The sequence below is a fragment of the Onychostoma macrolepis genome, chromosome 25 (genome assembly GCF_012432095.1).
Source record: "Onychostoma macrolepis isolate SWU-2019 chromosome 25, ASM1243209v1, whole genome shotgun sequence".
Lineage (NCBI taxonomy): Eukaryota > Metazoa > Chordata > Actinopteri > Cypriniformes > Cyprinidae > Onychostoma > Onychostoma macrolepis.
In genome coordinates, this window is record NC_081179.1 from 10,132,579 (window position 1) to 10,147,763 (window position 15,185).

Genomic DNA, 15,185 nt, shown 5'->3' on the forward strand with positions numbered 1-15,185 from the left:
GGAGCTTGAAATTGTCCAGCTATGACTTCCTATCCCAAAGGATTATAAATATAAAGAAAACTAAGGCCAAATTCCCTTAATCATCCACCACAAGGAGTAAAACCAAACAATAAAGTTCTGATGTGAACAAGATTGTTGAGCTTCACAAAATAGAAAGTTGCTGTAAGACAAAAGTTAAAGCATTGAAAATCCACATTTCCACCATCAGGGCAATAATTAAGAATTTCCAATCAACTAAAGATGTTACAAATCTGCCTGGAAGATGACGTGTCTACATCGTCCTAATGCATGGTGAGGAGGAGAGTTTGAGTGGCTAAAGACTCTCCAAGGACCACAGCTGGAGAATTGTAGAGATTAGTTGAGTCTTTGAGTCAGAAATCTTAAAATATATATCAAACAGCCCCTACATCACCACATATTGTTCAGGAGGGTTTCAAGAAAAACTGTCCTAGCTCATCCAAAAACAAATTCCAGCATATTCAGTTATCAGACACGACTGGAACTTCAAATAGGACTGGCTTCTATGGTCAGATGAAACTAAAAAATAGCTTTATGGCAGCAAACCCACTAGATGGGGTTAGTACAAATAGGGATAAAAAGTACCCCATGTCCACGGTTAAATATATGTTTTTCTGCCAGAGGTCCTGGACATCTTGTTCAGATGCATGGCATCATGGATTCTCTCAAATATCAACAGATAAAAACTCTACAGCTGACTGCCTCTGTTAGAAATCTTATAATAGGCTGTGGTTGGATCTTCCATTAGGACAATAATCCAAAACAAATATCAAAATCAACACAAAAATGGGTCACTGAGCACAAAATGAAGCTTTTACCATGGCTGTCCCTGTCCTCTGACCTGAACCCTACAGAAAATGAGTGGGGTGAACTAAAGAGGAGAAGCACCAACATGGAGCTGGGAATCTGAAGGATCTGGAGAGATTCTGTATGAAGAAAATGGTCTCTTATCTAACTTCATCAGGCATTACAGGAGAAAACTCGGAGCTGTTATCTTGGGAAAAGGACATTGCAATAATTGGGTGCCAATAATTGTGGTCAACATGCATTGGAGAAAAACATTTATTTTATCATGAGATTTTCTCCCAACTTTCAATTGTTTTACTTCAATGATAGGTTAGAATTTTGTGAATTTTTTGTAATGAAAGATCAAAAGAATAAACAATGCAGATTTATTTTCACAGCCGCCTTTGCTCAGATTTACCAAGGGTGCCAATATTAGTGGAGGGCACTGTATATACTTTGCAGTAAATATGCAGCATGCATTGAGCTGACAATTCTGAACATAGCTGTGGTTTGGCTGTGTGACTTAAACAGAAGGCTTTTTTTTATGAACAAATGATATGCCCAGCCATATCAACACAAAAAATGTCCAAAAAATCAAACCATTTCATTGTGTTTTTAAACAGCAAAAAGCAGGAAATTAATTATGCACATCAGTGCCATTTTGTGACAAGTGCATTTGACTAATTATTGCTTTGTGAGCATCTGAGCATGCCTGAAACAAGCTAAATTGTTCTTCTTTTTTTTTATAGGTGAACCAGGACAATGTTGTCAAAGTGGGCCACAAACAAGTGGTCAACATGATTCGTCACGGCGGCAACCACTTAATTATCAAAGTGGTGACGGTCAGTCGAAATCTAGACCCTGATGACACGGCTCGAAAGAAAGGTAAAACGTCTTGATTTATTGAGGATTTCTCGACTACCTGGGCTATGAAGGAACATGTTAATCGTATGATTGAAAATGAAGCAAACAAAACTCCTTTCATGTAATTCTAACCATTGCTTTTCCATAATGCTAATAGTAGTTTTTGATTTTACTAACACTACTCATTTGTGTTTTTAAGTTCTTCGCTCTCATTTATTATTTAAAATGAGAATCGGCAAACCTCGGCATGAGTTAATGTTGTATACAATGCCTCCCCATGGGGATGCTACAGCCTATGGCTAAGCATCTACTGTATCTGCTGTATGTTTTTTTTTGGTTTGTTGCTATAGCGCCACCGCCACCACGGAGGGCTCCCTCCACAGCCCTGTCCATGCGTTCAAAATCTATGACCTCAGAGCTAGAAGACCTAGGTAAGCACAGTCATGGCAAGCAGAAACATCCCATCCAGTGTCTGGTGTTTTTACAAGATAAAGGACCATTCACACTGGTTGTGTTCCTGCAGTTTATCCAATTGCTTTGCATTTTGGTGTCTGCATTTTTTTTTAAGACAACATAAAGATTTAAACAAAATCTAAAAATCCTGCTACTAATCTAGTTATTTCTAAATGCAAAAACATTTATTGTGTGAACAAAACTATGTGAACTAAAAATGCATTTTTAACCTGTGACAATTTTTGTTATTATTCTACAGCCACCGTTCATTATGAAATGAACTTTGATGTTGTTTTGTTTTCCTGCATGCTGACCTAAAAGTGGATAAAGGTATGATACAGTTAATTACACAATTATTTTTATGAAATGTATGTACAAATTGTAATGTTGTGTTTCCCCTGGCATGCATGTGACTTTGTTATATATATATATATATTTATAAGATGGAGATTTGTGATTATACGGCCTTTTTGTGTCTCGGTTTTTGTGTAGTCCCCACAAAATAAATAAATAAATAAAAGTGCTACCTTCACATTCACTATTAAAGCATGACGCATTTCACCTGAGCAGATCCTTGTTGGATTATGAAAGATTTATTCTGGTGGCCACAGCTAAATCTAGGGTTTGATGGGTCATGCTGATTTAATAATTACTAATTAAACAATGGCTCAAAGGGTAAGCAGTATTAAACGCGTATTAAATTCTTGTTTATATTGTGTAATAAGAAATTAATTGTCTTCTTTGTTATATTGGATACTAACCTACTTGTCTTGTGTAGTGTTGGAAAGTTAACTGCATGAATTTGTTGTTGCTTTCCATCTAAAATGGCATTACATTATGCACAGGTCAATGCCATGTGGAGGAATACAGTGTATTCCAAACGTTGGTTCTCCTCGTCGTGTTTTCTGGAAATTATCTCTGAATTTGAATACTTGAATAAAGCTGAATTGTTCTTTTATGTTAAAGCCACTTTGAGGAAAAAGAAGGGTGAGTTTTCCCTAAGCACTCTTTAAATATTTGTCACCTCAGCTTAGCAACAGTAGTGATTATTTGTCTCACACTATTTGACTTTTTTGATATGATTCAGTAAAAGAAATGTGCAAATAATTTGTATTCTCTCCAATAATCAAAATTTACCAGTTGAATGGAAGACTGCTTACTGTGAAAACAGATCAAATGTGTTTACACTGCAAAATGCTCCATAAGCCTTTAGCTTCACTTATTGACCCCCTAGATCTTCAAAAGTGCAATGTAAGAATATATTATTCAACAGCCTGCCCTCTATTATAAAAAGGATACGCTTGAGAAAACAAGAGCCATGAATTTCCCATGCTGAAAACCTGGCTCCAGATACAAGTTCTTGTTCTCACTGATACAATACATCCTGCCTCCATTTCACTCCTCAGGGAGAAAATAAAATCCTAGAGCTGGACATTTTAAGATAATTTCTCCCTTTAAAGAACTATGTTTTAAAGTCCCCCTGTAGTCAAATATTTTATCCCTTAAAACTCGTCTTTGGTTTTTTTCTTGTGAAAATAATTTTCTCATGCCTTAAAATAGCTTGAATGTAACTCACTTGAATGTACACCCTTGCCTCATTTACTATACGCGGATCTATAAATATGCAGATTAGCCCCGCCTCCTGATCCACTGAACTGTAGCAACCCTCTACAATGCGAGTAAATCACTCGCATATGCGACTAAATCTTCACACTGGGCGACTAAATGATGTCTAATATTAGCCACTGGCTAATAAATTTTCAGATTTTACTCGCCAGTGTGTGAGTTGGAGGCTAAGTATATAAGTTTAGCACAGATATATTTTCACTCGCTGAACACTCTGACTGAGCGCTTCAGAGTTTTACTCTCAGTCAAGCAATCTGTGCTTTTTTTTCTAGTTCATCTGAATGGATGCGCAACGCACCTGTATTTGACGTACCGTAAACTCTAGTGTGAAGGCGCACGACTCGCCGTCACACGCGCAAAGAAAGAAAGAGCGAGAGAGTCTTACATAACATGCAGAATTGACGCGCTATATTTAAACGATATTGTTTGTTGTATATTCCTGTCAAAAGAACAGAGTTCCTTTGGAATTTGGATCAGCGTTTAAGAACTGCCGGGTTCTCCGGTAGTGGGCGGAACTAATGCGCAAACTAAAATTAAATAATAGGCCTACGTGATTATCATATTATAATGCTTGACTGACTGATGTTAAAGGTCCCATGGCATGAAAATTTCACTTTATGAGGTTTTTTAATATTAATATGAGTTCCCCTAGCCTGGCTAGAAATGGCGATAGAACCGAGCCCTGGGTAGCCTGCTTCGCCTTTGAGAAAATGAAAGCTCAGATGGCCCAATCTGGAATCTTCCCTTTATGTCGTCATACGGGGAAAGGTTACCTCCCCTTTCTCTGCTTTGCCCGCCCATGAGAAAATTAGCTACTACCGTGCGAGGGGAGCGCAATATTTTTTTTTCCTCGAGAGACATCATGGCTTGCAAACGAGCGAAGCATGGCAGTTGCTCAGTGTTTGGATGTACAAATGAACACCAAAGTATTTTTTTAGTTCCTTCATCCGAGCCTATGGCTAGCATTAGCTACATGATAATAACTGAAACAGCATACATAAACAAACCAACTAAAGTACCGTATCCAGACACAATATTTTAAACTAACCATTCGGAGACGTCCTGCTGTAGCCGCTGAGTTGCAACTTCTTCATCCGGTGCTTCTCCATCCGGATCAGATTCTAGGTCAAACTGAAAAGCTTGAACGACTGCGTGTCTATGAGCCATTGCGATACATCCACTGTCAACATTAGCACATGGTAGCGCAAGCTGGTTAAGGCCACACCCCCACCCTCCACCTTGAGCTGCCTCTCTCCTCCTCATTAGCATTTAAAGCTACAGACACAGAAATGGCACGTCCTCAGGAAAGCTCATTGTGGGACTCTGCACCAAGGCTGAATTTCGGGAAAGAGACTTCAGATACAGTACTAGGGACCACTTAGGCCTATATAAAAGCATCCAAAAAGCAGCATGTTATGGGACCTTTAAGAGTATACTTTCAGATATTTAAAAAGCTATATATGGGTAGACATATAAAATAAAAATTGGACTGTGTCCTATGGTGTGACAGCAAAAATGTAGAGAAAAAAAAAAAAACTTACAAAAAATAACATGAGAAAAATGTATCTTCAATCTTAGAGTTACAAATAGCATGAGAGAGGTTTATCTTCAGTGTTAGAGGTTTTTTTTTTATTTTTATTTTTTTACATTTTTCTGTCACACCATAGGACACATTGATACGTCAACTACTCATATATATATATATATATATTAGTGGTGGGCCGTTATCGGCGTTAACGTGCTGCGTTAACGTGAGACTCTTATCGGGCGATAAAAAAAATATCGCCGTTAATCTATTCACAAAGTTGGGTTGGGAGCTGGGTCTATACTACGCAAGCTATGATGACTTTCACCTCGATATTTTAGCGCGGATGTATACCTAGCCGAATTGCACTGTAGGGGGCGACAACGAGTCTTCGAACCTGTGTGTATGCGTGCTAACATGGATGCAGCTATGAAGCCGGGTTTGCTTCAGGAAAATTTATTTTAAGAAGCTTCCCAATGGAAATCGGCAAGTCATTTCTGTCTCTACGTTACATGGTCGCGCTCTCTGTATCACGCGCACAGCGGAGTTCCGCCCCGGTTCGCACACACACACACACACAAACGTAAGCGCACACACAAGTGAGCACACTCCCACTCCTATTTGTAAATATTAAGCCGCAAAACGTCTATTTAAATATGACTTCTGTGTGTCTCTGTGTTAATGTATGGCGCAGACGCACGGGTTTGTTCACTACTCATACAGAAGACCGCGTGACGCTTGCGGCGATATTAACGTCTGTCGTCTCACTAAATGAGGACATAAATACATGAACAACATCTCCAGAACTGCTCTGAGTCACTTCATGAGCATTCGAGCGTTTCATTTGAGAAAGACTGTCCTCACGGTCAAAATAAAAGTTCGGTTTCACTTGAAGACATTGGGCAGAACGTAATAGGCTACTACTACTAAAATCTTATCTTTAAGGAATAATCATACAATGTCTTCAATGTTATTATCAATATTAAATTCTTGATGACTGCTAGTTGTTTACTACTAGTAGTGAATTTATTCTGATCTACTTGGCAGAATTCAAATGAGCCATTTTAATCTAGATTAATTCCAAGATTACAGTGAGATTAATCTAGATTAAAAAAATTAATCTATGCCCACCACTAATATATATATATATACACACACATATATACATACACACGGTATATATAATATATACATAAAGTATATACACAATCATACATACGATATATAGTATATCAGTCTGGCGAGTAAACTAAAAAATTTACTAGCCAATGGCGATTCAATTGCCAAGGTGTCCGTAGAGGGTTGTGTAGTAAACCTGAAACAATGGCATACAGGGATAATGATTGATAAAACTATGTTTTTACTAGCGGACAACTACAGTGAATACTGTAACATCTGTTAAAGTACTTCACGATGTTGTCCAAAAATGCCGTTAAGACTGAATGTAGCCGTTTGTGATTGTAAAGTGCAGACGCTAATGCGGGAGAGGTGGGTCTGACTCTGGGCTACTTTTCCACTATTGCCACGGGTTATAATGCAAGTTAGCGGTTCTAAATTCACATTAAACCATGGCTTCATGGGTTTTTTGCTCTTAATTTATTTTTGGTTTTGTGCTGGTATTGGTATATTTTGTATGCTAGTGATAGGAATCTATCCCTTGATGTGATTGGTTGTTGAATTTTGTGAAGTAGCAAACCGAGGGCTGTTTCAAACCGCGTTTCTGGGTCAGTCTTTCGGAAACTACAGTTTTAAGGAGAAAATACTCAGCAATGGTGTTGATTAATGGATTGGCACATGGTTTGTCTAAAAGCATATTGAAACACCACATAGACAAATAAACAACATAAAAAACTTGATTTTCACTACAGGGGGACTATTATCATATGAGCGACCACTCCAGCTTTGAATCACTCTGAAACAAGACGTTGCCATGGAAATAATGCTGCATATGTTTAATATAGAAACATTCCACCTGCAAAATGTAATGCCATATTTCAGTGTAAAGCTATTGCCATTGTTAGCATTGACCAGGAATATGATGACGTGTGACTGTTGCACAGATATGATACGACATCTTTAGACTGCTGAATGGACTCCTTTGTCTTCTTGAAGGAGATATTTTCTGAACCGTTGTAAGCATTAGTTTTATGTTTACATAATGTGGCTGGCTGCATAGTACTCCTGCTGTGTCCTTAAAACAGCTTTGTACATACTGTGTTCATTAAAGAGAGTCATTTTAAATCCATATTTAGGTATTATAAAGGAGACCCTGATTTTAAAACAGATGCATACTCCTTCTGCAGTCTTAGATAGGCTTTCGGTTATGAATATAAACTATACTCCTGAATGGCCAATTTTGGCAGTATATTTTCTTTTTATATTCAGTTTTCCCTCAGGGGTATGATGGGATTTTATATTTAAAGCCTGAGTGTATATATCCATGTAATGCTGAATGAAACTGTGTAACTGTGGCCCCCTTTAGTCCTGACATTAACATGCGTTTCCAGATCACATTCGGATGATCAGCGCTTGACCACATAAATGTATTTTGATCAGATCGCTGAAACCATGTACTGAGGTGGCCAGAGACAAATTCTGACCACTTTTCGTAAAGGTATAAGTGATAATACACATTTTATTGTCTGCATAAAAATGCATAATTAAGGTAGTACTACAATCATTCTTCAACACAACAAATACTGCGATTGTGCACTTTGGTCACTCATTTTAATGAGTTTTATTTTCTTCTTTTCTCTTTTAAACCCTATTAACATCTTTTATTGTGGAAATGTTTCGAAAGTAAGGAAAGTGTGATCTCAAAGAACAGTATAAAGTATAAATTAAGTCTAGCTGAAGAATATCCAGATGTGAGGCACATTTTAATGCCAGATGTATAGGGGGTTTTGTGTGTGTATGTGTGTGCGTGTGTAACTTATCAGATTTAGTCTTGATGACTTCTATGCTAGGAAAATCAGACTCTGAATTTCCCTTTCCTCCATTTCTGTATAGATGATCAGCTTTCAGATAATGAGGGTCTGAAGAAGAGGATTGTATTTCAAGTCACACTAAGTAATCATCCCATGCATGGGAGCTGTCTAAAAAAATGCTAGCATGTTGCGCAGTGGCCGTTGAAAGAAGTGCTAAGATTTCTCCAACGGAACCAGGAAGCGCTTGCACGGCTTTGACCTTGACCATTGTCGTTGTACCTATTTCTGTCGCCTCCCTTGCTCGGTTTGGATCCTTTGCTCTGAGGATACTGTTAGAGGAAATTAGTAATATTTGATACTGAGCTCATTTTAAATGTAGCTTCCTGCTTTCTAATTTGAGATGCTGTTGTCTTACAGATAAAGTGGATGAGGTCGTGCCCCCCCAGAAACCCATGTGGGACAACTCAAATGCAGATGTGAGGGTGGCGGCAGTCAAACCACGTCCGACTAGCAAGTGTTTTGCTGTCAGCCCTGAAATGAATGTAAGCATGCCTTGTCTCATGCCCTCTAGAGTTCTGGTCTCCCATGGCATTGTAGAAAATTGTGTTATATCCTAACTGCAATAATCGCTTTTCGCAAGTCTGGTACAACCATTGCCCATGCATGCTATATTGGTTTTTGATGCTTAAATTAGAGTGAAGTTATGCACAGGCTTGTGAGTATGCTTCACTGCTTGAGATTATTTTTATTTCTTCATCTCAGTCTCTTTTTATGAAATCATTTCAACATATTATGTGATGCCTGGTTTGAATGGACACTCTTTCAAAAGTGCTGCATTCTGCTTGTTCTTATTATCATGTCATCCTTATTCTGTTTTTTGCAGTCTCTCTGCAATAGTCAAGATACTGCAGTAGACTCGCCACAACAGCCAGGGAGTCCTAGAGGCCCCTTCTTGGGTCTACCAAAGGGAACCATAAGGCGGCAAACATCTATAGGTGCGTGGTTGTTTCATTTTGTTTTGTCACTGAAGTACATATTCACACAGTCCTTTATTTTGATGAATTGCACACAAAAGTCTTTCAGCTCTTTGTAAAATTATACAAATACTTGGTTTACTTACACCCAGTGGTCAGCCCACTCTTGCTGGAGGCTTTTTCACTAATGTGACGTATTTTTCAAGATATATAATTTGCTTTGTGACGTCATATTTACTGTTTCCAGATGGTGATTGCACCCCCAGGCTTGCTGATTTGTTGATTTCTTTCTTCATTCCTTTACAGGAGTAACCGAAGAAGAGAAGCAGTTCCTTACTCCTCCAATGTTGAAATTTACAAGAAGCCTTTCAATGCCTGACACATCAGAGGATATTCCACCACCACCAGCCATCTCCCCTCCATCTCCACCTCATAATAATGCTCCTGTCCCAGCTGGTCGAGGATATGGCACCATCAGACCAGGCTTTACTTCACAGAGTCCTAATGCAAACAGTACAGCCCCAGACAGAGGTGAAGGTGCTGGGTGGAGAGATCAGGGCATGTATTACAGAGACAGTCCCGAGCAGTACGATTCTGAAGGGTTCAATCATAGCCCAACGGCCCAGCAGAGTCTTCATATGCGCCGTGCCCTAATTCCTGAAAACCCTTACTCGGATGTGGGCAAGATGGGTCAAGCTGGACTGTTTGTGCCCAACAAGCCTGCCAGAAGGAAGGGAATGCTTGTCAAGCAGTCCAACGTAGAAGACAGTCCTGAGAAAACCTGCTCCATCCCAATTCCGACCATAATAATCAAAGAGCCCTCCACCAGCAGCAGCGGTAAGAGCAGTCAAGGGAGCAGCATGGAAATTGAGACGACCACACCAGATCACCCAGGACAACTGCGTCCTGAAGATGGCTTAAATTCAGCCAGTCCCTTTGCAGCTGCCATTGCCGGTGCAGTTAGAGACAGGGAGAAGAGGCTTGATGCTCATCGCAACTCCCCATCTTTTAAGTCAACAGATGCAGGTGATGAAGATGTGGTGCCCACACCAGCCCCACGTCTCCGACACTCCAAGTCTATTGATGAGGGCATGTTTAGCAGCGATGAGCGGCTGCGTAGGCTCATGGCACCTCCCTCATCACTACTTAGCATCCCTAGAGGTGGTGGTAACGTGACAGACTTCAACAGCCCTGAGCCCACCATGGTAAGGGAAATGTTGAGCACCCGTACAGGACACAGCCCGATCAGTCTGCCTGCTCATAAGACATACAGCTCAGGAAGTGGGAATTACGTTCACCCAGTAACAGGCAAGCCACTAGATCCCAATTCACCATTAGCTTTAGCATTAGCTGCCAGAGACCGAGCCATGAGGGAGCAATCACAGCCTCTTCCGCTTAAGAGTGACCTATCCAAACTTGATCTCAATAAACCGCTTTTTATCGACACCAAGCTTAGACCAAATGTGGAGGTTGGCTTCTCAAGTACTGCTACCATGGGCCGTCCCCGCGGGGGCCTGCGGAGGCAGATGACGGAGTCCAAATATGAGACTGAATCCAAGTATCAGCTCGATCTGGGCAAGCCTGAGAAGAGGCCTGAGGAGAAGAAGAACATGCTGATTGACATTGTGGACACTTCTCAGCAGAAGTCAGCTGGTCTGCTGATGGTACACACCACAGATGGGGCAAAATCGGAGGATAACAGCTTGTCAGAGGGCGACAGGGACGAGGCAGTGAGTCCCGACAACACCCCTGGGGAGCTTCGCGACCCCAACCAGCCAGCTCCCACCAACCCCCCAGCTCCCAAGGCGCTATCAGCTGCTCCACATGGCAAGACCATCATAACTGTTAGCTCAGTGGATGAGCCCGTTAAGCTGCCCTTCGGCATCCCTCCGCCGCCCTTGGCCTCTGTCGACATCGATGAAGAGTTTGTGTTTGCTGAACCCCTACCACCCCCACTGGAGTTTGCCAACAGTTTTGACATTCCTGAAGACCAGGCGGGGACTATAGCTGAACTGCTCAAACAGAAAACAAATGGTACAAAAGGGCCTACACTTGCTCCCTATTATCCACCGTTAGGTGGTGGAAATTCCGAAATCAAGAGACCAACCGTCCTCACAAACTGCACACCTCCCAGCTTCCCTCCAGGGCCGCTAGAGCCCTATGAACAAATCACTGACTCGGGCATTGAGGTAGACAGCCGGAGCAGCGGTGACCCCCAACTGGAGACCACCAGCACCATCTCCACTGTGTCCAGCATCTCCACCTTGTCTTCTGAAGGAGGCGAGACTCTGGACACATGCACCGTCTATGCAGATGGACAAGCCTTTCTGGTGGACAGGTCTCAGATCCTGTCCAAACCAAAACCCAAACCTGCCATAAAGAGCAATGCACTTTACAAGGACACTTTGCCTGAGGAGAACGTGAGCTCTTTCAGAATGCCCTCCTCTGTCCCACCTCCACCTCCTGGATCAATTCCACCAGAACCCTTGAAAACCCCAACGCAACGAACCTCAAAGCTGTGGGGGGACCCTCCGGAGATGAAAGGACCCCATGGCCCTGAAGCCAATTCAGTTCTGCAGCATGTGAACAAGGACAAAGCTCCAAAGCCAGGGGAAGCGCTAGACTCTCCAACTGGATCCAGGACTCACTTCGGAACGAGGTATGCCCCCTTTCCTGCCTGTATCACAGGCTTACATTTAGGTTCTCAGATTAGTGTGTGTGCTCTGCTGGAGAACGAAAGAGTTGCCTAGCAACCCAATAATGAGAACAGCCTTGAGGACGAGATGAGCAACGTCAGTGTGATGATGAACACAGACCGTACCACAGAGGGGGGAGGTGTGTGTGTGTGTCTGTGTGTGCGTGCGCATGTTGTTACAACATGATCCATTTGTTACTTAGTTGTCACATCACCCAAACTGCTCCCACAAGACATCCCTAGATTATCTTAAGCAATATCTTAAAGGGCTTTTATATTTCATTTTGACAAAACATTTAAGGTTATAAGGAGTTCCAGTTTTCAGAAAACCTTTTGAGCTGCTATACAGCCTTCTGCCAACATCGGCAGCTTTTTTATGGCTGCATCTTAACTCAGATGGAACCTCATAAGTAACTGATTTTGGAATACTATGCATAGTTGCACAGAATTGACTAATTTCAATACAGAACAACAGCACAGTGCATTAATAAACACACACACACATATACATACAGTATATACAGTATATATATTAAGGGTGTCCCCGACTAAGGATTTTCATAGTCGAATCGCAATTTTCAAATCTTGCCGATAGTCGAATCAAATGTTTGGGGGCGGGGGCAAAATACATTACCAAGAGTCAAGTCAGACATTGGACAGTCATAATTATTGACGTTAACACACAGGGAAAATGTGTAACGGACGCCTTGCAGATACAGAAATAATGGTTTATGTTTTGATTAAATGATAGTTAACATTTAACATTAAACATCAGCGAAACCCTAAGAATTAATTTTTTACAACATTGGTGCTCTCATTATAACACTGTGTATATGACAGTAGTTATTAATGTTCTGCATTTGAGCTGTGCGCACTGAAGATGACCAGTAGAGTGAAGCATTTGATAGCAGGTTTTTAATCAATGGGATTTAACTCATCATTTATCTCATAAATAATACGGTTCGTTATTTATACAACATAATGTCAATATTACGACTTATAGACTATCTGCACAAAATGCCCCGAATGCACAATTGAACGTGTCTGCGCGGCTCTGAATGAACTCCTTTTGTGGATGCGTTCTTCACGCAACAACGCGCAGAAACACGGCAACTAAACTCTAAAAATTCACAGTGTTTTAATTTTAATAGTGTTCTCATTATAATGTTATGTATATGACAGTCCCAGTCATAGTTATTAATATTCTGCACTGTTTGTCCTGCTCGCGCTGAAGAGATAATCACTGTAGTACTACAATGAAGCGCTTTACTGCAGCACAACTCAACCAAACGCATCTTATACGAGATAAATAATATATACACGATATATATAATCCGGCTGAAATGTTTTGAAATCACTTATACCCTACCTGATCGAAAAAATCCAATCTTTCACTCTGTCTTGTTAAAGATTTAAATCTTTGCTGCCAAGATGTTAGATTAAGTGAAACTTAAATCTATAGGGGTGGTTGATTTATTCACGCACGTTAAACATATTTATTAAAAGCTTCTTTCTTTTCAGATTCTTATTTACAACATTATCTTAATAGGCTGTATATTAACTTAGTTCTATGTGAAATCAGACATTGAGCACCCCCATATAGCCAAAATGGCATGATCTTAACACCCCGCGAATATTCAACTGTGAGATTGGGAGTCGAATCGGGCTCCTCCTATCAAAGCATTGAATCGACTATTCGGGGTCACCCCTAATATATATAAGTATATATGTATATACTTGGCCTCCCAAAGTTTTTGGTAAAATAGCCCTTTTTAAAGATTTTTATCAATACCTTCCACTATTGTTTTAAGTATTATCATCAATACTTGTATTACGAGTATTTTAAATCGATATATCTCATGTCATCCCCCACCTTACATTATTTTCACTGATGATTCCTACAGAGAAAGCTCATTAGGATTTAAAGCTTATGTGTCATTTATTTTGCAATACATGGGTTGTGTATGCTGATGGATGCCACATTGCACAGGCAATGGTTTGCCATCGACATGGAGTCCCAAGTCTCATTCATTATTGAATGATGTTATTTACAGACCACAGAACTGACCCTAAAATGCACTTGTAGCCCAGGCTGAGCCCTATGTTTAGCAAAGACTGTGCAAAGATGTATTTTCTTTTCACTATGAATAAAAATAAATTTTTAGTGTGGAAGGTTACCATGTTTCTTATTTGAATCATTAAATTGAGGTATTTTTAATCTTATGTGTTATATATTGTTATTGATGTTTGTTTGTTTGGATCAATTAAGAATAGTTTGAGTACTGTTTACATGAGTCTATTATTGGTTTTATTTACACGTACTACATCAGATGCAAATGTAAAAGTTTACTTGAACAAATGTAGGCCAATACACCTTGGGCATAAATAGAAACCTAGGGCAAGGACATTGCATTGCTAAAGAGCCTCACATTCACAGCCTCCTTAAAGCTAAACCACCTACAGTACACTCATACTTTCAATTCTCTTTGATCAAGAAATAGAAATCGTGTACATGACACGGGAGGGTGAATCTCACAAAGAAATGTCCAAATCATATTTTACCCTAAAATAATAATAGTAATAATAATTTGCATTAAAAATATGCTGTTTTTAGGACTTCCAGGGTTTTTTCTATTGTGGCATTATTTTAATGATTATTAAACACATTTTACTCTAATTCTGACTTCTCATTACTGTAATACAGTAATAAAAATCATGCTGCTGGGAAATAAAATCAGCATAAATAAAATGAATTACAAAAAACACTTTCATAATGTTCAGATACTATATTATGGGTGAGACGAGAGATGACACCCATAAAGAGCTGTGTGGGTATGTCTTCTGTTAGGATCTCTTTCTTATTATCTGGCCTCAACTCTCCCATCCTTAAAGGCACCTTTCCAGAGGAGGTCAAGAATTGAATTGATTTAGTCCTACTTGAGCTATAATCATTTGAAAAATAGGACAACACAAGTGTAAACTTAAAAAATGTTTATTTTAAAGGTTATAGAATAAAATGGTACAACTGACTAAAATTATGTAAAGTAATTATGAAGGCTTTTTTTCAGGCTTCATTACTTAGACGTGTCACTCATATCATCACTCTAGCTTGGGATTTCTACCTGGTGGACAATAAAACAGACAAAACATGAATAAGGACCTGCAGCCATATCATACAGACTTTAACTTGGACGAGTAAGCACCCGGAACACCCTAGCAACCACATAGCAATGCTCGGCCAACCTCTTATAACACCCTAACATCTTTTGCAGGAATATAGTTTTGCGTTATCACTTGAGTCTCATTAATACATATTC

At 39.9% G+C, this 15,185-nt stretch overlaps 1 protein-coding gene across 1 annotated transcript in view; it reads left to right on the forward strand.

The window, feature by feature from the left end:
• Positions 1 to 15,185, forward strand: part of shank2b (SH3 and multiple ankyrin repeat domains 2b) — a 102,440-nt gene that overhangs the window by 83,445 nt on the left and 3,810 nt on the right. The window contains exons 17-24 of the mRNA XM_058767224.1: positions 1,554 to 1,689; positions 2,019 to 2,099; positions 2,443 to 2,451; positions 3,088 to 3,108; positions 8,282 to 8,341; positions 8,617 to 8,741; positions 9,083 to 9,194; positions 9,480 to 11,832. Coding sequence (XP_058623207.1) covers positions 1,554 to 1,689; positions 2,019 to 2,099; positions 2,443 to 2,451; positions 3,088 to 3,108; positions 8,282 to 8,341; positions 8,617 to 8,741; positions 9,083 to 9,194; positions 9,480 to 11,832 — 2,897 coding nt within the window. The remainder of the gene's footprint in view (positions 1 to 1,553; positions 1,690 to 2,018; positions 2,100 to 2,442; positions 2,452 to 3,087; positions 3,109 to 8,281; positions 8,342 to 8,616; positions 8,742 to 9,082; positions 9,195 to 9,479; positions 11,833 to 15,185) is intronic.